Source organism: Chanodichthys erythropterus, chromosome 9 (genome assembly GCF_024489055.1).
Source record: "Chanodichthys erythropterus isolate Z2021 chromosome 9, ASM2448905v1, whole genome shotgun sequence".
NCBI lineage: Eukaryota > Metazoa > Chordata > Actinopteri > Cypriniformes > Xenocyprididae > Chanodichthys > Chanodichthys erythropterus.
This window is the reverse complement of record NC_090229.1, coordinates 37,878,099-37,901,554: the sequence shown is the minus strand read 5'-3', so window position 1 is coordinate 37,901,554 and position 23,456 is coordinate 37,878,099. Positions and strand designations below refer to the sequence as shown.

Sequence of the window (23,456 nt, the reverse complement as noted above, 5' to 3'; positions counted from 1 at the left end):
TTTTGGTGCTGATTTGAAATATATTATTTAATTGTGAGTTCAGGAAGTAGTTTTTGAGATTTCAGGATTCCCCCATTCAAATAGATATGACTTGGTCCAAACAAATTTGGCCACAGAGTGAAAGGGACTTTGGACACACTTTATACAAAAAATTACCTGGTGAAGCTTAAACTTCTTTTTGAACATTTGAAAGATGTTTTGAAGGAAACATTTCATCAGTTTTATGTATCCACATCACCTGTATCTGGGCTCCTCTGACGTGTCTGATGTAGAGGTGAAGCAGGATATGACATGGCGAGTGCGACGCTCAGTAAAAGAGCGCAGGAGTGAGGCCTTCGCCGCCAAATATTCAAAAGAGCTGTGAAGAAATGATAGAAATATAATTACTGTATATTTTCAAGTGTCCCCTGAAAATGATGGCATGAAACGCAGACCGTTTTTACCCTGCTTGAACGTCCGCTGGGCTCGGGGAGCGGACAGGGCTGCTGTTTGCAGGCGTCACTTTGCTGCCTTGATCTTTTACCAAAGGCAACGGAGTTTCAATTTTGCTCTGTAGATGAACGAAGATAGCAGGGACGTTACAACAGCTGGCAATACTGTATGTTGTGTGAGAAGTGATATGATTGATGCTCCTTACTTTGCTGTCAGGTTGTGTATGTTGGCAGCTGCTGGTGTCAGTGTGAAACTCCTTCCTCCGGTGAACAGCCTCTGCTTTGATCACATCATCGGTCAGTGTTGGGCTGAACGTAACCTGGATCAGACACCTCTGTGGACAACAATGAACAGACCTGAGACTGCTATCACACAGAAACTTCAGGCCAAACAAAAGAGGGAGATGAGCAGGTTGTCACAAGGACTAAATCTCACTAACTACAAGTATATGGACTTTTTCAAATGCCTATCTATTTACACAAATGCAAATTTTCATGTTGTTTTAAATATCTAGTAAATGAAGATGTTTTATCTGCCAAACTAAAATTCAAGTGAACATGATAAAACCGCTCTTGACATACATTAAAGGTGCCGTAGAACGTTCTTTCAGAAGATGTAATATAAGTCTAAGGTGTCTCCTGTATGTGTTTGTGAAGTTTCAGCTCAAAATACCCCATAGATTTTTTTTATTATTAATTTTTTTAACTGCCTATTTTGGGGCATCATTAACTATGCACCGATTCAGGCTGCGGCCCCTTTAAATCTTGCGCTCCCCACCCCCAAGCTTTCAACTATAAGTGCAGTTACACAGTGCATAAACAAAGTTCACACAGCTAATATAACCCTCAAATGGATCTTTACAAGATGTTCGTCAAGCATACTGCATGCATGCACCGGATCATGTGAGTACAGTATTTATTTGGGTGTTTACATTTGATTCTGAATGAGTTTGATAGCGCTCCGTGGCTAAAGCTAACATTACACACTGTTGGAGAGATTTATAAAGAATGAAGTTGTGTTTATGAATTATAAAGACTGCAAGTGTTTAATAATGAAAATAGCGACGGCTCTTGTCTCCGTGAATACAGTAAGAAACAATGGTAACTTTAATCACATTTAACAGTACATTAGCAACATGCTAACGAAACATTTAGAAAGACAATTCACAAATATCACTAAAAATATCATGCTATCATGGATCATGTCAGTTATTATTGCTCCATCTGCCATTTTTCACTATTGTTCTTGCTTGCTTACCTAGTCTGATGATTCAGCTGTGCACAGATCCAGACGTTAATACTGGCTGCCCTTGTGTAATGCCTTGAACATGAGCTGGCATATGCAAATATTGGGGGCGTACATACTAATGATCCCGACTGTTACGTCACGTTACTGTCACGGACACACAAGAACAAGATGTAGAGATCCAGTTGCAGCATAAGTATTTAATGGGAAATCCAGAAACGTAAGTCCAAAAGCAGGCAAGGGGTCAAAATCCAGATAGTCCACAAAACAAAAGGCCAGAGAAACAAACGGTGAACGTAACAATACAACAAACCACAACTGAGGACAGAAACAACTGAGATTAAATAGACAGACTCTAATGAACAAACACAAAACAGCTGAGTGCAATGATGAATAGTGATTAGTCCAGGGAGTGTGTATGGGAATGTAGTCCATGAAATGGGTGAACAGAGTCCAGGATGGAGTGCCCTCTAGTGGCTGAAAGGGCACTCTCACTGGTGATCATGACATTACCCCCCCTCAAAGGAGCGGCTACCAGACGCTCCACCAGACAAAACACAAACACACAAAAAAATCAGGAGGGAGGTGGACAGGAGGAGGATCAGGGGGAGGGATGGTGGGCCAGATCCAGGGTGCCCAACTGATAGCCAGGGCGGTGCTGGAGGAACTGACCAGGCTGGTTCCAGTTGTTCTGGAGTCCTGGCTGAGTGCCAGGGTGGCGCTGGAGGAACTGACCAGGCTGGTTCCAGAGGGTCTGGAATCCTGGCTGATTGCCAGGGTGGCGCCGGAGGAACTGACCAGGCTGGTTCCAGCGGGTCTGGAATCCTGGCTGATTGCCAGGGTGGTGCCGGAGGAACTGACCAGGCTGGTTCCAACGGTTCAGACGGCCTGGGCAGTGGCGGCAGGGCAGAAAGCCTGGGCGGCGGCGCCAGGGCAGAAGGCTTGGATGATGGCGGCAGGACAGAAGATCTGGGCGGTGGCGGCAGGGCAGAAGGCTTGGACGGCGTCAGGGCAGTAGGCCAAGGGTGCTTCATGGCCATATCAGGGAGAGCGGAGGACTCAGGGACGGCAGCATGCTCAGACTGGGGCTGCTCTGGGACGGCAGCGGGCTCGGGCTGCTCTGGCGACGGCGGCCGGGCAAGGCGCTTCGTTGGCGCCGGCAGGGCAAGGCGCTTCGTTGGCGGCGGCCGGGCAAGGCGCTTCGTTGGCGCCGGCAGGGCAAGGCGCTTCGTTGGCGCCGGCAGGGCAAGGCGCTTGGAGAACCCACAGACAACCTCTAGAGTGGTCTACAGGCCTTGTCGGACGGAGGAAGCCCTTTTCCTCCTTCTCCTCCGCTTATGAGGGTGAGGCGGTGGCTCACCCAACAAGGATTCAATGGCTAGAGCGGACTCACTGGCTGGAACGGGCTCATAAGCTGGAGTGGGCTCACTGGCTGGAGCGGGCTCTGTAGTGGACTCACTGGCTGGAGCGGGCTCTGTAGTGGACTCACTGGCTGGAGCGGGCTCTGTAGTGGACTCACTGGCTGGAGCGGGCTCTGTAGTGGACTCACTGGCTGGAGCGGGCTCTGGAGTGGACTCACTGGCTGGAGTGGACCCACTGGCTGGAGCGGGCTCTGTAGTAGACTCACTGGCTGGAGCGGACTCTGGAATGGACTCACTGACTGAAGCGGCCTCCGGGCCTTGAAGGATGGAAGAAGCCTTCTTCCTTCTCCTCCTCCTCCCTTTACCGGAGTGAAGCTGAGGCTCAGCGCCCACCTCCCCTGTGCCTTCTGAAACGGATTCCTGGGCTGGAGCATGCAGACTGCCTGGTTGACTCGGTGAGGTCCATTCTCTCCGATGGCGGAGATATGCGGCGAATCTCCAGAAGTCTAAAATCCGTAGCCCTTCCATCTCACATTGAGGCAGAGGATCGTCAAGGCAGCAATTAAAGAAATCCTTTAAAGCTGCATCATTGTACCCCAGCCCCACCGCCATCGTCCAAAAGACCTTGGCGAAGCATCCTACCTCCCAGCCGTCCTGACGTTGGGCCGTCAAAGCCCGAACTTGAGCCATCCGCTCCCTCGTGGTGGCTGGCGGAGGAATCCGGAAGCTCATGCTGCTGGATCTGTTGTCTGGTGGTTTGTTCTGTCACGGACACACAAGAACAAGATGTAGAGATCCACTTGCAGCATAAGTATTTAATGGGAAATCCAGAAACGTAAGTCCAAAAGCAGGCAAGGGGTCAAAATCCAGATAGTCCACAAAACAAAAGGCCAGAGAAACAAACGGTGAACGTAACAATACAACAAACCACAACTGAGGACAGAAACAACTGAGATTAAATAGACAGACTCTAATGAACAAACACAAAACAGCTGAGTGCAATGATGAATAGTGATTAGTCCAGGGAGTGTGTATGGGAATGTAGTCCATGAAATGGGTGAACAGAGTCCAGGATGGAGTGCCCTCTAGTGGCTGAAAGGGCACTCTCACTGGTGATCATGACAGTTACGTTAGTGTTATGCTAAGATTCGCCAACAAATGAGATTTACATAAGGAGGAGGAAACAATGGAGTTTGAGACACACTGTATGTCATTTCCATGTACTGAACTCTTGTTATTCAACTATGCCAAGGCAAATTCAATTTTTGATTCTAGGCCACCTTTAATATAAAAGGAAAGCATTGTATTCACCATATAATGAAGGATTTGTAAAGTTAACTTGTGTTCTTAGGGTATTTTTCATAAATATCAGGTTGGATAAAGTTGTCATAATTAAAAATAGATGTGTGCAAACTGTAAAATGGATGTAGGAGCATGTGTGCGAATAAAAAGGCATGAAGCACAGACATTTTACTATGAGAGACCCACTGTATTTCAGGCTTTTTTCATAATTAAAAGTCCAATTGTATGCATAATTTTTTATTTTATACTCACAGACATTTATAAAATGTCTGTGCTTCATGCTTCATATATATATTATGGGGGGAAATAAAATAAAAAAAATATGCATAAAATTGGACTTTTAATTATGAAAAAAAGCCTGAAATACAGTGGGTCTCGCATAGTAAAATGTCCGTGCTTCATGCTTCAAATATATATTACTAGATTTTATTAGTATCAGCACAATAAGCTGTTTATTACAGTTTATATACATACACAAAAATTAAAGCCTATAAATAATTACATAATTATTAAATACAAATTGAAGCAGGAATATTTAAAATCCCAGTGTACTTCATGTATTCTAATAAATTAAATCAATTTGCTTGTAAATGTCTCCTTGTATTGATTTATAAAGGAAAAACACATTTTTTGATATATTTTCAATGTCCTAAAGTTTATTAATGCACTCCTAAATTAAGAGCATGTGTTCTCTGTAAATAAGTAAGCATCCTGTATAATTTTATACAATTCACTAATTACAATATTTGTTGTCCCAAACAATGAATTACCCTGTTTTATTGTTATCTGTTACATATTGTATCATATATTTTGTTATATATAGTGTGACAACATGCCTCACTGATTTTTTTATTTTTTTCCCCCAATAAGGTAAGAAATATTCAATAGTCGTTTTGTGGCCCAAACTTTAAGGTATGTGTCTATACATAATTTGACTGTCAAAACTAATGTGACAACTAGCCCCGATCTCCCCTAGTTGATGGATCAAAGGCAAAATCAAAAATGTAGTAATGAAACAGGATAATAAAGCAGAGAAGATGTGAATGATTGTGAATTGCCTCAGAGGTTAGCAGTACCTGTCCAGGCAGTACACGCCCTGAAGCAGGTGTGATGGTGATGTCAGAGTTTTCAGGAACAGAGAAGGCGAAGAGTCGGGCTGAGCTGATCTGGTTCTCCACATACAGTACTGCAGTGGTCCGGTCGCCCAGCGCCGTCCCTCCAAACTCAACCAAACAATCAGAGAGTTTCAGAGAGGGCTGGACGCCAGTCGCGTGACAAGATAACAGGAAGTCTCTGAGTAAAGAATAGAGAGACATACGAGTTAGAAGAGTGAATAATATCACCAATAAATTCAAGAGTCAAGAAACCTTTATTCTTCAGGAGTTCAGAAACACTGATACAATAATCCATTTTGCATGACAGTATCAGGCCTAGCAACAGCTGATGGTGTCAGGAAAGACAGATGTGACCCAGCAGATCCAAACACCTTCTGGCCACTTGCTGCTGTAGAGTAATTAGTCACATGACATTTATGGCTCACAGGTGACTGACACAAAAACAACTGCGTCTAGAGCCGAGCGCCTATGAGCGAACATTTCTATTTAGGTACTTAGTACTTAGTATTTTAGGTACTGTCAATTGAGCAACTGCCACTGAAATGATTAAAGGACAGAACTCTATTGGTTTGGACTGTTGGCCACTAGATGGAGCCATTGAAGTTAAAGCCTTGTGTTCTGGCACAGTCAACACTGGACTGCTTTTTATAGTAAACTGCTTTTGTGCTCTTTATAGATACTTACATGGATTAAATGTGGCATTGTTTAATGTCTGAATATTCTTAAAGGGATAGTTCACCCAAAAAGCTCGTTATTTGAATTTATAATGGTTTAAATATGGATATTTTTCTTACAAAAACGCATCCCTTTGCTTCAAACGGCCTTTTTTAAACCTCTGGAGTCGTATGGATTAATTTTTTTTATGGATGGATGCATTTTTTCTGTCTTCAGAATTTGGCATACCATTCATAACCATTATAACCCTTGGAGGACAAAGGATATTTTTAAATATAACTCATCTAAACACACACCTAGGATGGCTTGAGGGTAAATCATGGGATAATTTTTGGGTGAATTATTCCTTTAATGAAAAATAATAACGCAACAGTATGCTATCTTCAAAGATTCAGTCGATGTGTAGCAGATCTTCTGGTAAACTGCTTCTCATTCTCCTACCTGTTAATGCCTGTTTTACAGGTGAGTGTGAAGTTGTATTTCCCTGCCTTTGACGCGCTGAAGATCAAGTAAATGTCCATGCTTTGTGAAGGCAGCAAGGTGCCAAAACCGTCATTAGGCTGGACATCAATAAACTAGAGAGAAAGAAAAATATATATTTGTACATGTATGTTTATATCTTCAAGGCCTCATGATTAAAAAGTTTTTCCTTTTCTCTCTCATTTTCTCTCTCAGTAACTACAGTGTTTTCAAAGTGTTTCGCATGAACTGATTTTAAATCATTTCTACACATTTTCTGTCACAGGACTGATCGCAGAGAACAGATTTTGCACAAAACTCATTTCTGATTAAATGTGTTTGCATTCATCATTTTTATTAATTTTATATTGGTACACTGAAACATCAAACTTCAAATACACAAAATGTTTGTAAAAGCCTAAATGCATTTTTATTGGTTGGGCAAAATACGTACACACTCAGCTGTGTGTTTGTGCCATTTTAAATATAGTTAAAGAAAACATTTTTAATTCTGTCATTAATTACTCACCCTCAGAACACAACTTAAGATATTTTTGATGAAATCCGATGGCTCAGTGAGGCCTGAGCAATGACATTTCCTCTCTCAAGATCCATTAATTTACTAAAAACATATTTAAATCAGTTCATGTGAGTACAGTGGTTCAATATTAATATTATAAAGGCACAAGAATATTTTTGGAGTGCCAAAAAGACCCCAAAATAACGACTTATATAATGATGGCCGATTTTAAAACACTGCTTCAGGAAGCTTCAGAGCGTTATGAATCAGCGGTTGTTTGCGCAGTTTGGTGATTTGACACGCGATTCGAATCATGATTCGACACAAAAGATTCATAGCGCTCCGAAGCTTCCTGAAGCAGTGTTTTGAAATCGGCCATCACTATATAAGTCGTTATTTTGGGTTTTTATTCTTGTCGCTTTATAATATTAATATTGAACCACTGTACTCACATGAACTGATTTAAATATGTTTTTAAGTACATTAATGGATCTTGAGAGAGGAAATGTCATTGCTCAGGCCTCACTGAGCCATCGGATTTCATCAAAAATATCTTAATTTGTGTTCTGAAGATGAATGAAGGTCTTACGGGTGTGGAACGACATGAGGGTGAGTAATTAATGACATTTTTGGGTGAACAAACCCTTTAAGAGCTGTTGTAGAGTTTAATGTAGATGCACTACACCAAATGAGGTCATGGTTTGTGTGGCAAATCTTTAGTGTGAGTTTTGTGAAGCATGTGCACTGGATATTGTGCTCACCTTGGGAATACCCACAAAGCCAAACTCCTGCAGCAATAAGGAACAGTTAGTGAGACGCACTGAAGTCTGGGAGGACTCATAAACGGAGCAGTGTCCAAAGTCCACCTCAGTGCGGTCAAACAGCAGGTCGGAGCTGGTGACCACTGCATGGACCGTAAACAGGACAGGCCTCACCTAGTTAAATCAATGTAATTCATCATTAAATCATGTCTCCACTCTAATCATGACTGTACAATGATGAAGCATGTGACATTTATTCATCTTATCTCCAGTATTCCCAGGATTCAAACACTCAGTCCCATGGCAGATGGGCGCGACGTGCGAGTCTCACATTGCAAGTTCTGCCTGGCTACCTGTTTTTGATCCTGTCAGCATGCACATGGCTTTCTTTCTCTGCGTCTGCCATGTGCTCACCTTGTCCCATCTCCTTGTTTTCTTTTACCACGCCCCATCGTTTAGCCCTTGTCTAGTCCTCATTTTGATAATTCATAGCTTTCACGTGACGTCACACCCTTATAGGAATGCCCACGTGAAGGGTCAAACAAGGCTTTCCTACATTTCCTTCCAGGTTTGCTGATGTAGTAAAACGGTGACCAAAATCAATATACACATTATTGATGGAGCACACTATATACAGGCAAGCAGATAAACCTAGAATATGTGCAGTTTCTTGTTAAAGGGTCATGAAACTCTAAATTTTCTGAGATTTTATCAGTGTTTTGTGTGTTGAACATCATAGAAGACAATGTTGCTAGTTGAACTAGTTGATTTTTTGCACTATTTTCATCTTTCAGGTTTAAAATCTTCATTGTGTCATAATTTTCGTGCACAACAGAATATCGATGACTTATCGTTGTCTCATAATTATTCATGAGACTGCATGTCCTTATCCTATGAGAAGACACTTCGCTTAATTATTATTCGTGACAGCACGTGTTGATTTCCTCTGAAAGGCGCTTCAAACATTGAGATCACGTAAGTGAGAGGTGCATTAATGGGTCAAAAATTTGTGTTTGTTTTTGCTTTGTAGGAGTTTCTGTGTCACATAAGTCTGACCCTGAGTCTTCGACACAAATGCGATTCATTCACACTGCGAGTGTAACCAGTCTTTACGGCCTAATAACCAATCAAATGGCTTATAAAGGCCGCAAAAGTAACTGCAACAGCGTGTTCATATTTTCGATGCAGAGTACAAATGCAAACGGCTGTGCATTTATTGTACATATTTGTGTAATGCACAGTGAGCTTACAAAACCATGTATAATATACGTATATTGTGTTGTGTGTAATAGTGAATTGCAGCGTGCTTCTGTGGGAAGCTTTGATTTTTTTTATGACCCTTTAAGTGTCTTTCCATAGAAAACATAGTGTACTGAGTTCATATTCTGGGCTCATCTGCTTGCCTGTATATATGCATCATTAATAATCTGTTTACTGAATTTGATCTTTTAAGATCACTGTTTTAGTACATTAAGGCACTTTAAGTTTTTCACGTTAAGCATTTTAGAATATCCGCTGTTTTTTGTGATTAAAATACTGCAGCAGGTGCTGCATACGGATCACAAGTGCCCATTTTTCACATATTTTTGTTTTTCTTCTTTTGAGATGTAGAATTGACTGGCCTATACTGCAGTTCTGTGGATGTTTTGCCCTTTAGGTCTCCTCTTCAGTCACCTGAATTCACCTATGAATTGTTCGCACCCGTTTCTTGTTTGCATTCCTTTCTAAGCTTTCTGCTTCTCTTTCTTGTTGTTTTGTGCCACATGCATTTGTGTTGAACGCCAGAGTGATCTGCAACTCTAACTCCTGTATCTTAATCTTACTAAAGATGCTCTCTGTTTCTGCAGTTCTCTGTCTGGTTCATCTCAGCCCAACCTAACCCGTTTCTTCTTCATTCCTGTGGACTAGGCATGTGACGGTATCAAATTTTCATGTTGCGATAATTGCTGAAGCTTTTATCACGGTATACGGCATTATCACGATATTGACATAAGTTGCAAAAAAAGTGTTGTCAGATAACAGGTTTAAGAACTCTTTTTCTTATAACAAAAACAACTTCTAAACATTTCAATACAATAACGCAGTACACAAATTGTAAAGGAAAATGTTTAAAACTGTTTAAAACAGGTAACACTATTTAACGTTAGTTAATGCATTAACTAAGATTAAGAATGAGCAATAGATACATTTGTTACAGAATTATTTATTTTAATATTATTATTTTTTGTTAATATTAGTTAAAAATGCAACTGATCATTGTTAGTTTTAGGTCCATTAAATAATAATTGCAACTTTTGATGAATAAACATTAACTAGAAATTAACATTAACTAAGATTAATAAATGCTGTTTTAAATGCTAATAAATGCTATAATAAATGTATTTTTTCATTGTCAGTTTTGTAATAATGAATTAACATGTTAACTAATGAAGCCTTATGTCATCAAGTGTTACTGAACAATAACAAATAATCAGAAAATGTTCAATCATTAAAGGGCATGTTGTAGTCCAGATTAAAATATAAAATGTTTAAGTTTGAAAATAAATAGCCTATTAAGTCTTTAAATATTAAGTTTTTGGTGCTGTGATGAACAACATTGAGATTACAAAAAAAAATTGGATGGCTGTTTGAAGCATTTTAAAAACTGTAGTAGCGCAGCTACAATACATTTGTTTGCAGAGTTTCCGGGGTAACCGCTGCATTTCTGCTGTTCCATCAGCGCCCTCTGCTGTCAGAGAGTGAACGTGCACTTTCATTTGGCGCGTCTCCTTCACTCGTTCCACCATGTGCTTCTCATTGGGCTTGTTTACATAGTGCTCGTGCCTCTTTGACGCAGCATACAGCGATGTTGTGGATTTTATATGGCTGATAGGTATTACGAATTCGAAGAATATCGTGTATCGTGTATATTCATTATCGTGACATATCGCATTATCAAATATCTACTGTCTATCTACTGTGGACTGTCCTACCCAGTGTCTACTAGTGACATTCGATTCTTGAACAAATCGTTCTTTTAAGCCAGTAACTGGTTGAGTTGGTTTACAGAACTGAACTGATAGTTCAATGACCGGTTCAAAATGAACAAATCTACCTATAGGTAGAGTTGAAAGTCAGCTTTCGGTCATGTCTGACTCAAAAAGAACTGAATTAAAGGGTTCGTTGGTTTAATAACTCGTCTGGACATGCTCATTGGCTCATTCAGTGCTGAGCAAGGAGTGCGTCTTGTGTCATGAAAATAAAGAAAATAAATACTAGTTTCCAACCTCTTCACACGTCTCTGGTTACTGGTAATCAGTCCCTTCCATAATGGTCACCATTCTGGACTGATTCCCAGTTTCTGACCTTCTGCCTGGCTCTGACTTCGTCCTTGTGTTTGCCCTCCAGACTGACTGGATCTTCTCTCTCTGCCTGCTGCCCTACCGGTTGGAGATTGCCCCAAGACTCAGTGACCAGCTGGCTGTTTCCCTTTGTTTGTCCTCTAAATGTTATTGTCTAAATAAAGTTTCTGTTCTGCAACTCTGAATTTGGGTCTTCTGCACTGTTCCCTGACAGGCTGTGTTTGCACTGACACAGAAAGAGGTCTATTATATTCACGACATAACTGATGTGCTGTTGTTATTTTCTATGCTGTTGATGTTCTCATCTGCTTTGCTTTGTAATATATTAAAGTGGAAATGAAGCAGTCAGTCAAGTTAACATTATTTAGTTAATAGATTTCCACTCTAACCAAAAATTATATAACAAACATGATAAATGTAAACATTTAAAAGAAAAAACGATTGTTTTTGTAGCAAGGGTGCCGCCATCTTGCAGCACTACAGCCTGTGATGTCCAGAGTTAGGTAAAGCGCGTTACAAAGTAACAAAGTTTACTGTATTCTAATTACTTTTCCTGATAACGCAGTAATGTAATGCATTACATTTTAAATTTATGTAACTTGATTACAGTTACTGATGTATAACTGTGTGTCGGAGAGCTGGAGCTGTCACAGAAACGGCTCAACACGTGATTTTATCCTACAGGTTGCTTTATAAAATAATATTAATAACAATCTTAATGACTTTATTTTGTAATCATACAATATTTCATATATTTATTAGTTTTAATAAAGTTATTTTTAGTTTGTTAGAATCTCACACTCAAGGATGGGCAGTATTTATGATACATGTATTTCAAATACGTATTTCAAATACAAAATATAGGTAGGGTTGATAGGGTTGATGAAAATGGCTTTGTATTTTGTATCAAAATACTTTAGTGTTTTGTATTTTTGTAGTTTTAAAATACAGTAAAATACTTTGTAAGAAGTCTACATGATGACATTACAAAAATGCAACCTCTGATTGGTGCTTACTCAATAATTTGCCCAGACTTGTTGAGTTCAGAACAGATGTTAAGTTTTGGTGTTCGTTTTAGTAGTCTATAGGTTAAATGGTTTACCAATTTACATAATGTTCTTGAAAACTATTATACCGAGCAGCAGCCCCCTATGTTTATGATTAACATTCAGTTGATTAATTAGCTATAAACTAGTTGCTATGAATACAGGAGCCATCAGTGTCTTCTTATGAATGACTTGTTTGTCATTGAGTCAGTGTTGCTGATGCAAAGTAGGCCCTTTGTTACCAAACATCAAGTAACTAAACTAGGATACAATTATAAGTCATTAGCAAACTGTTAAAAATTAAACTTCTGGTTACTTTAAAACTAACCTTCATCTGGAAGATCACAGGGATATGTGAATATTTGATCTGTTAAATCCACAATATGTAAATTTTCGCCGCAAGAGGTCGCTTATTCAGTCGTTTATTCAGTCGCTTATCCTTGATTTTGTGGAATCATATAATATGTTTTATTAGACAGATGAGGAAAATATTTGGTGTTTCCATGGTTTCTACCAAATAAAACTGGAAATGATGTCATTGATAGGTGACGTGTCCTGGTTAAAATGCTATCAAACATTGTTTACTTAATCAACTGAGTCAGTGTAATGGTGAAGGGATAGATCGTGCTCCCTTGTAAAAGTATTTTTTAGTATTTTTAAAATACAAAAATACAGTAGTTTATTTTGATACACTTAAAATTAAGGTATTTGATATTTTATTTTAAAATACTGTGGCAAGCTCCTAAAGCACTCGTCAGCATTGTCATGGAAACGGAGTGGATCCAATTGCCAGGAGGCGGAGTTGGGAAATGAGAGCCACCTGAGAGCCATCACTAGAGGAGGATATAAGCACAGCAGAAAGAAGCTTAGGGGGAGACTAGATCTCCCAAGACCAGACTAACCCTTTCTCTGGTTCCTTTCTCCTGCAGGCTCCAGTGACTGTTAAGGAAACCCGACTGCAGTTCGTCAACAAATTGCCACACGTTCACTTCTGCACTGAAGCACCAGTTTCCCGGCTCCTGGGAACACCCGCACTAATTTCAAGTTTTGTCACTCAATAAAGGCCCCTTCGGGGTAATTTCACCACACATTGAGTCTGGCCCTCTTTTCTCCCGCCACAACTGGTGGAGAATGCGGGCAAGTGAGAATTGAGGACAGACTTTGATTAAAAATTTCCCCCCTCTCTCTACAGATCCGGCTCTCTCTCATTTCTCCCTGACACAACATGGAAGACATCTTGCGCCGACTGGCTGAAGTCTCACTCCGCCAGCAGAGGTTTTCAGAGGAGTTAGCTGCACGTCAGGAAAGGGCAGAGAATGCGTTTGAGCAGCTCCGCCTAGGGGCGGCCATGCAAACTCCACTACCCAGTCCATGAGCCACAGCTAGCCAACTACTCACCAAATTGTCAGATCTTGATGATGTGGAGGCCTACCTCCACACATTTGAAGTTGTGGCCGAGCGGGAGGGATGGGATACAGAGTGGGCTGGCATTGTTGCGCCCTTTCTAACTGGGGAAGCGCAGCGTGCCTATTATTCATTATCCCCCGCTTCGGCCACTGATTATGCAGTTTTAAAGCAAGAGATATTGGCTCGGGTGGGGCTTTCACCTATGTGCGCAGGTCAACGTTTCTTCGAGTGGGCATATGACCCTCGTGTCCCGGTTCGAGTACAGGCAGCCCAACTCTCCAGGTTAGCCCATCTATGGCTTCTTACCGGCCAGCCCACTGCATTGCAAGTCGCTGAGAAAGTGGTGGTAGACAAGCTGCTTCGATCTCTTCCCCGAGTACACCGGAAGGCTGTGGGGATGCGGAATCCAGAATCGCTGAGTGAGTTGATGCAAGCAGTGGAATTAGCGGAGGCCACTCAAGCCCGGGACATTGGAGAGAGAGCCGGAGGATTTCCCCGGAGGGGGCCGAGTGACCGACGACCACCAGAGGGCACCTCTAGGCCAGTGAGTAGACCAGTCATGACAGGGCCCCGTGATGAGCCCATGCCCACCGATCCCAACCCACCAGAAGTGCGGGCGTGGCTGGCAGGTTGCATTGTGCACCGTGCTATACCCTCTGGGGCACCAGAAAGGAGAGTGAGGATTAATGGGCGCCCAGTGACGGCATTATTGGATTCTGGCAGTTCAGTAAGCCTGGCCCGTCCAGATGTGCTACAAACGAAAAACGGAAGTAGAACAGTGATGCCCATCACCTGTGTGCATGGGGACACACGATACGTGCCAGCTTGTATGGTTACCGTTGCCGCAGACCCTGGAAGCTGGAGGATAGATGTGGGAGTAGTACAGGATTTACCAGTACCCCTCCTGCTTGGTCGCGACTGGCCTGGATTCGACCGCCTGCTGTCAACCACAATGCAGTCTGCCAGACGGCGCCGGCCTGACAGAGGAACAGCAAAGAAGGATGCCTCACGACAGACAGTGATGCTCGCCACTGACAGCGAACGAGAGGGTGAGTCCCATGCCTCCCAGTTAAATGTGTACTCTGATCTGTTTCAGCAGGTAACAGCAGGAGGTTCATTTGGCAGAGAACAGAGAGAAGATGAGCGCCTTAAGAACTGTTGGGATCAGGTCAGAGTGGTTAATGGAGAAGAGTGCCTACCCCAACCTCATCCAACACCACACTTCATTGTGGAAAATGGTCTGCTCTACTGCGTGGCGATCAGGAGGGGTGAGGGAAATCAGCTCGGGGTCATGAACACATCTTGGTCATACTGGATTATGCCACCCGGTACCCGGAGGCAGTTCCACTCCGGAAAGCCACCTCCAAGAACATCGCCAAGGAGTTGTTCCTTCTGTTTAGCCGGGTGGGCATCCCCAAGGAAATATTGACTGACCAGGGTACTCCATTTGTCTCCCGGCTTATGGCGGACTTGTGCAAGTTGTTAAAGGTAAAACAACTCCATACCTCAGTCTATCACCCCCAGACAGATGGATTGGTTGAACGTTTCAATCAGACTCTCAAAAGAATGCTGAAACGAGTGGTAGCTGAAGATGGGCGCGATTGGGACCTCATGATTCCCTATGTGCTGTTTGGGGTCCGCGAGGTACCACAGGCCTCTACCGGATTCACCCCCTTCGAGCTGCTCTTTGGGCGCCAACCACGAGGGCTGTTAGATGTGGCCAAAGAAGCCTGGGAGGGCCAACCATCCCCACATCGAACTCTGATTGAACATGTACAGGAGATGAAGGAGAGGATAGACAGAGTGATGCCCCTGGTAAAAGAGCATCTAATAGAGTCCCAACGCGCCCAGCAGCGAGTATACAACCGCCCCACTCAAGCTCGTGAGTTTCATCCAGGTGACAAAGTATTGGTGCTAATCCCAAATGCTGCTTGTAAATTTCTTGCATCCTGGCAGGGGCCGTATACTGTGTCTGAGAGAGTGGGACCGGTAAATTATCGAGTTCGCCAGCCGGGACGACGACGTGGTGAACAGATCTACCACATTAACTTGCTGAAGAGGTGGATTGAGTCAGCCAACCAAGTGGCGGCACTGGTCATAAAGGAACGGGCTGTGGTGGATCTGGGAACCCAGCTTTCAGCAGCCCAGAAGAAAGAACTGGAGGCCCTGGTAAGCAGCTTTTCAGATGTGTTTTCAGAGACCCCGGGCCGGACCAACATCCTATGCCATGAGATTCGCACCCCTCCTGGAACCATCATTAGGCAGCGGCCTTACCGGGTACCAGAAGCACGCCGACAGGCTATAGAGGAGGAAGTGCAGAAAATGCTTTATTTTGGGGTAATTGAGGAATCCCGAAGTCCGTGGTCCAGCCCTATAGTTATGGTGCCCAAGAAAACTGAACGAGGTGTCCCAATTCGATAGCTACCCCATGCCCCGAGTGGACGAGCTGGTCGAACGCCTTGGCAGAGCCCGCTACATTTCAACACTCGACCTCACTAAAGGTTATTGGCAAGTGCCATTGTCTAAGGATGCCAGAGAAAAGACTGCCTTTAGCACCCCTGGGGGGCACTGGCATTACCGGGTTCTACCCTTCGGCCTGCATGGGGCCGCAGCAACGTTCCAAAGGCTCATGGACATCGTACTACGGCCACACCGGGCTTATGCTGCAGCCTACATCGACGATGTGGTAATTCACTCGGAGCGTTGGGAGGACCACCTTGAACGGCTGGAGAAAGTCTTAAGGGAACTACGGAAAGCGGGGCTTACTGCTAACCCAAAGAAGTGTCACCTGGGCCTATCAGAGGCACAGTACCTGGGATATAGGATCGGCAGAGGCCTTATCAAACCACAAGAACAAAAGGTGGAAGCAGTAAGGCAGTACAAACCACCTACTACCAAGACCCAGGTACGTGCTTTTCTCGGGTTGGCGGGCTATTACCGGTGCTTCATTCCTAACTTCTCCTCTATAGCTTGTCCTCTCACAGACCTGACGAAGAAGGGGAAGCCAGAGAAGGTACAATGGACAAAAGAGGCAGAACAAGCATTCCAGGAACTCAAGACAGCACTCACCGCTTCGCCAGTGCTGCACGCCCCGGACTACAGATGCCCCTTTAACTTACAGACAGACGCATCCGACATAGGAATGGGGGCAGTACTGTCTCAAGTCCTGGAAGGAGAGGAGCACCCCATCGTTTACATTAGCCGTAAGCTCTCCCCCGCTGAGTCCCGGTATGCTGCAGTGGAAAAGGAAGCCCTGGCCATAAAGTGGGCAGTCCTGGAGCTGAGGTATTACTTGACAGGTCGTATTTTCACTTTGGTCACAGATCACGCTCCGCTGCAGTGGATGGCTCGTGCTAAAGATTCCAATGCCCGAGTGACCAGATGGTTCTTGGCACTCCAGGACTACCACTTTACAGTCCAACATCGAAAAGGGTCAGCACACGGTAATGCGGATGCTCTGTCCCGAATGTGTACAAGATGGTCAGGTCTGTGTTCCTCTCTCGGGAGGACTGTTACTGTTAAGGAAACCCGACTGCAGTTCGTCAACAAATTGCCACACGTTCACTTCTGCACTGAAGCACCAGTTTCCCGGCTCCTGGGAACACCCGCACTAATTTCAAGTTTTGTCACTCAATAAAGGCCCCTTCGGGGTAATTTCACCACGCATTGAGTCTGGCCCTCTTTTCTCCCGCCACAACACATTTTGATGTATTTTTGCCCAACCCTGCTCATGCTCACAGATGACGTGGTCGTTGAGCACCCACAGGCGACCGTTACGATTATATTAGAATGAATAAGCTACCTACAGATGATTAACGAATATTTTTAAGTCAAGTTGCTGTTTTCATACTTCTGTAATATTTTTCAGTCAATATTAAATTACGGAAAGAACTATGAGTTTCAGTTTGTGGTGTATTTTTGTAGGTTTTATAGGTTTTCAAAGTAACTTGAATGTAAAGTAATTATTAATCTGATTACTTTTTACATGCAGTAATCAGTAATGTAATCAAATTACAATTTTAATGTAGTAATTTGTAATTTATAGTGGATTACTTTTTTGAATAACACTGGTGACGTCACATCTAATGTTGTTTAAATGTTACTCTTAGTTTCAGAATGTTCAAAGAACATTCAAAAGTAACATTCCGATAATGTTTGCAAAATGATAAAATGGAATGTTTCCTTACATTTGCGTAACCAAGAACAAACGTTTTTAAAACATTAAAAAAGACATTATGAACATTCAGAAATAACGTTTTCATAACTTAAAATCAACATTTTGTTAGCTGGGATGCTTGGGCATGTTTTTGTCGAAGGAGGAAACATTTCTGAAATAATTCAAGTGTAAATGAAAAACAGCCGATTGATCTCCACAGTTGTGCTCATATTCTCAAAAAATCTGTATGTTGATTTGTATGCAATGACTATAATTAGTTACAGATACGACTGAAGTTATTTGAAGCATCTGATAGTGAGGTGAGGCTGCTGGGGCCGCAGAGAGGCCATGGATATGTGCCAGCACTCTGGACCGGGCACAGGTTTGAGATCAGTAAGAGTCCTGGCGTGAATAAAGAGTCTGGCTGAGGAAGAGGAAGAGGATGAGATCCTGCTTTAGTGTGCGGAAATAGAGGGATGATAACCTGAGTCCAGTTCTGAGGATTATGGGAGTTCAACCAGTGCTGTCATCACAGCGTGTTATTATAAACAAAGTAAATGGCAAATGTGTTGTGAGCTTGTGTTCAGCTGAGCATGTTGCTTTGCGTGTATTTTCAAATAGCACAGATTTTATGAATAAAATCTAGTGCTGATAAAATGGGTGAAATAAATCCTAAAAGGAGGGGCTGAGCCAAACCTAAAGACCAGAACATCACAGGCCTCATTAACACCTGACATTAACATGCTTTTGGAGACAGGATCACGTTTTGTGACGTTTTGAGTTATGCTGCAAATGATCATATTCGTCGCATTGACAGACAGAGCCGTTTAAGCACAGCGTTGTGGGTTATTTCCTTTTTATTTTTATCCAGCTCTTATAATTGTAAAAAAGACTACAGACACTATGCTCAGTTTGCTCAGCTGATGTTTGATGTTTTCAAAATCCAGAACATAGGAGGTTTCATTAACTTTTCATAAACATTTCTTTTGTATCTACACTAGCAACTGCATAACAATGCCCTGACACCCACCCACAATACCTTTGCATCATTACAGCGATTTATGCATGAGCAAAGGCAACTTACATTTTCATTATAAATTTAACAGTCCAGTCACACTTTATTTTAAGGTCCAATTCTTATTATTAACTAACTATTAACTACGACTTCTTCCTCAATAAACCCCTAATTACTGCTTATTAATAGTTAGTAAAGTAGTTATTAAGTTTAGATATTGGGTAGGATTAAAGGATTAGTTCACTTTCAAATGAAAATTAGTTAAATATGGATATTTTACTAACACAAATGCATTGCTTCACTTCAGAAGGCCTTTATTAACCCTCAGGGGTCTGAGGATTTTTGGGGCCTTGGAGAAGTTTTGACATGCCCTGACATTTGTGCTTTTATCAGTTGTTCATAAACATATTAATGGAAAAAGTGTCATTACCATAGACTGTAAAAAAATATGGATGTAGCGTCCGTGACGTCACCCATAGAGTTCTGAACAGCAGTTTTGACGCGTAAATGAGGCCGCGGCCATCTTAGCTGCGCGTCACCGCACGTCACTCCCGGATAACTGAAAATGGGCAAAGAGGCGGGGAGGTGGTTTGAGCTGATGTGATTGGTTGCTGAAACCACGTCCGCCTAGCTCGACGTGACCACGTTAGCAAGCAAAGGAGCTATCTATCTAGATACTATCTAAATTATTAATAAAGATAAGTTTTAACATCAGAAAGTTCTAAAGGTTTACTGTCAATTTACGGTGTTTTTTTAAGATATAGATGCTCCAACACCAGTAGTGTTGGGTGAGCAAATAACAACATGGAAAATCAAATGGGACTTCATACCTTTATAATAGAGATCGCGAGATGAATCCAATCTGTGGCACTTGGGTAAAATATAAATGTCCATTGCAAAACAAAAAAAAACATTTCACATTTCTTCTGAATGATCTGCTCTCTGTCATCGTTCTTCAAGAAAGGATGCAATCTGAGCAGCGATCGTATCTAACAAACAAATGAGCCTGTGTCCAAAGTATATTTTTTTCAAAATAGTGCAGCAGTTTTAGTTATAATATCCAAGTAGTGCTGTCAGAGTTGTATATCCTCCTGGCATTGTCATTGTTGTAAATCTCACAACCAAAACTTTCAGCCAATGCCACGATCCAACAACGTGTGTGTCTCTTCCGCATGCATGCACATCTCGAATATTATGCAGCAAGCCATATTTTATAATTGTATAAAATAATCGAAAAAAAGCACAAAAACGGCTGAGATGCCAAATTCAGCGGCAGCTGAGGTAACGTGACAGCTCACAGACAGCAGCGCCCTCTACCTGTCACTCAAGTGACCACGCCCTTAATTATGCAGAACTTTAAGGCTTAATATAATTTAAACGGATAAGTTATAAAAAAATTCACCCCCCTCAGAGTTGTCATGAAGGGCAAAAATAGCAGTATAGACCAAAACCACAATTTGAACCAACTTGTAAACATGTTTTTTTCTGCTATAAACTTGGCCAATTTAACATGGGACTCTATGAGATTCTGCTCTCTTTTGGAGCCTGTCCCTGGCGGCCAGTCGATGAATCGCAGTTTAAGTTACTTCCGTATTGGCTTCACGAGAGAAAGGGGGAGGTTGCCGCTTGGTCATTACACTGTATTCAGCACATACTAGGCTACAATAATATGTGAGGAACATGTATGTACATGTTTGTGTTTTTGAAGGAATAACGTTTATGCGTGGTTATTGAAAAAACAAAAAACTTAAGTCACTGAAATAAAGCCAAAAAAAATATATTAAATCTATGTTCACAAGACTTCTGGGTATTTGAGGTTGTAAACTAGAGTTTTTGCTTCAAAATGAGGTAAAAAATATGCTGCCTGCTTGTTCATATAAAACAATAGAGAGATTTAAATTTTCTAAAACATCTTTGGTCAAGAAACACAGTATGCGTGGAGGCGTGAATAATCATGAATAATGGGTGATTCTCACCTGAGAAGACAAAAGAATCGCATAAAGAGCTCTAATGAGCTGCATAAATAATGAGCTCTTTCAGACAGGTAGGCTGTGAAAAAACCCTCTGTTGATCATGTCTCAAATCTCATCATGGTGTAAATCAAACATACAGAAAAAATAGCAATACTGTGAAATATTACAATTTAAAATAATGGTATTCCATTATATTCTTTAAAATATAATGTATTTCTGTGATGCAAAGTGTCTGAACAATTATGTTACCTCTATGGCATTTCATGTAGGCTTTTAGCTTAAAAGCATGCACATTTGGAGAAATACTGATGGATTCTCATATGTTTGTCAATTTTCTATACAGAGGAGTAATATTTATTCAGGATTTATAGTCATTACTGTGAGTGCTGGATAATGTGTTTTGAATTCATACTTGCAGCCGGAGGGCGCTCTGTACATCTTTAGTCCACAAATGCCTGCTAAAGAAGAATAGACAATCTAGGAAATAGCCGAACTAACAGAGGCCAGAGATCACTAACTATGGCTATTCAAAACACTTTTCAAGACAATAAATACACGATTGAGACGATGAATGCATGCATTGACTCTGAATTTGCGTCTGAATAGCGCTGGCTCCGTGGGCGTGGCCGCATTAGCGGATAATGAGCTGAATCTCGGACTTCTGACATGGCTCTCTTTTCATACAGATTACATAAATACAGAATGTTGTTTTTGATTTGACTTGCATGATTTAAAACCTGACATTTCAACGTTTCTTTAGACACAAGTCTAATTTTTTTGTCATTCGTATTCACTAAGTTACAGTTCATTTTCTGAGAACTATCAGATTGGACTTTGTTCAGAGGGAGATGAGAGATCACGCATCATGTTAGTTTTCTTTATTTTACAAAAAGCACAACATTTTGTTTTTACTCTGAGTGTACACAAATGAAAGAAGATATTCCACAGATTAAAATGGTGTATAACTCTTAATTGTATGTGCAACATTGACAGAGTATTTTGAGTCTCTTTCACACTGGTTAGAAAAAAAACGCGGTGATCACGCCGGCGTTACCGCCGACCCAAGAGTGTTAACCCCCTGGAGCCGTGTGGAGCACATTTATGATGGATGGATGCACTTTCTTGAGCTTCAAACTCGTTGATGCCATTCACTGCCATTATAAAGCTTGGATGCTTCAGGATATTTATGAATATAACTCTGATTGTGTTCATCAGAAAGAAGAAAGTCATTTACACCTAGGATGGCTTGAGGGTGAGTATAGCTTGGGGTAATATTCATTTTGAAGTGAACTAATCCTTTAAGGGAAGTATAATATGATCATGCAGAATAAGATATTACTATGTGCTTTATAAGTACTAATAAACAGCCAATATCTTAGTAATATGCATGCTAATAAGCAACTAGTTAATAGTGAGAATTAAAGTGTTACAAACAATCCATATACACATTCCATTCCCTTTTCAGGCTTTCAAACATATTCTCTCTCTCTCTCTCTCTCTCTCTCTATATATATATATATATATATATATATATATATATATATATATACACACACACACACACACACACACACACACACACATATATATTAGAATAATTATAACCTTTCAAAGAGTGAGAGTTATTACATGTGCATTCAGGCTTAATGAGCACACACGAATATAGAATGCTGACTGACAATGAGCCACTGGACAAAGAAATGTGTGGATCCGAAACCTTACATTGAGAATGAGACTTCCTACCTGATCTGCCACCTGTACAGTCAGGGGAACCTCCAGAACTCCCGTGTCCTTATTGAAGAAGCTTTTGGCATCCGCAAACAAGCTCTGTCTATGAAGAGAAGGGAAAAAAACAACCTTTTTATTAATATTAAATATGAAATGTCATGATCTTTGACCTGAACACAACTCTTCTATGAGCATATTTTTGATTGCTATATTAAAATTTATTTGGATATTTCAGAGTGATACACATAATGATTTACACCTAAAAAAGCCTGATCAACTGAACTGAAATTTCAAAAGAAATCATTTTAAGGCACAGTATGTAAGTTTCGCCGCAATAGGTCGCATATTCAAAACAATAACAAAGGAGTAGCTTGATGATGCCGTGAATGAGTGTGGAATCATGGGAGTTGTCATCTTCATCTCCACAGCTAATGGAAAACAATCTGCCGGGACTCATGTATGAGCTCATGTTTTAAAGTTTTACTAACGTTGCTGTGGTATGAAGCAGGACGGAGCCGAGAGTGAAATGAGGAGCAAATGCTTATGAGAGACACCTGCATGATGGAAAATAATCTGTGGTAGTGCTTAATGACGAGGACTGCTGTTGCAATGATAATTGCCGCAAAATGCACCTGATAAAACTGATGCTTGAAGTAAATAAATACTGTATTATTTATTGCATAATGACATTTATACATTTAGATTAAACATAAATGCAAAGCAAAAAAGGATGCCATGTTGGAGATGTGTCTTGGCTGCTGATGCATGTGCTCTACACTTGCTGTGCATTATTGACAAAGTACGTGAAACAAGATTTAAGAGTCAGAATGAACACAGAACATCCTAATCTCAAAAATTATAAGCCAGTTTAGTGTCCCTAATGTAAATGAAGTTGCTCCTGCTGTAACAGTTGTGTGCTG

At 41.5% G+C, this 23,456-nt stretch overlaps 1 protein-coding gene across 9 annotated transcripts in view; it reads right to left on the bottom strand.

The window, feature by feature from the left end:
• The window catches only part of cfap74 (cilia and flagella associated protein 74), an 86,191-nt gene that overhangs the window by 15,871 nt on the left and 46,864 nt on the right, over positions 1–23,456 (bottom strand). For 7 of the 9 annotated variants that reach the window (XM_067394119.1, XM_067394120.1, XM_067394124.1 and 4 more), the window contains 6 exons: positions 22,552–22,639; positions 7,871–8,044; positions 6,572–6,705; positions 5,417–5,633; positions 444–766; positions 239–358 (listed from right to left, as the gene is read on the bottom strand). In XM_067394119.1, coding sequence (XP_067250220.1) covers positions 239–358; positions 444–766; positions 5,417–5,633; positions 6,572–6,705; positions 7,871–8,044; positions 22,552–22,639 — 1,056 coding nt within the window. The remainder of the gene's footprint in view (positions 1–238; positions 359–443; positions 767–5,416; positions 5,634–6,571; positions 6,706–7,870; positions 8,045–22,551; positions 22,640–23,456) is intronic. The other 2 variants (XM_067394121.1, XM_067394122.1) reach the window with 1 other exon arrangement.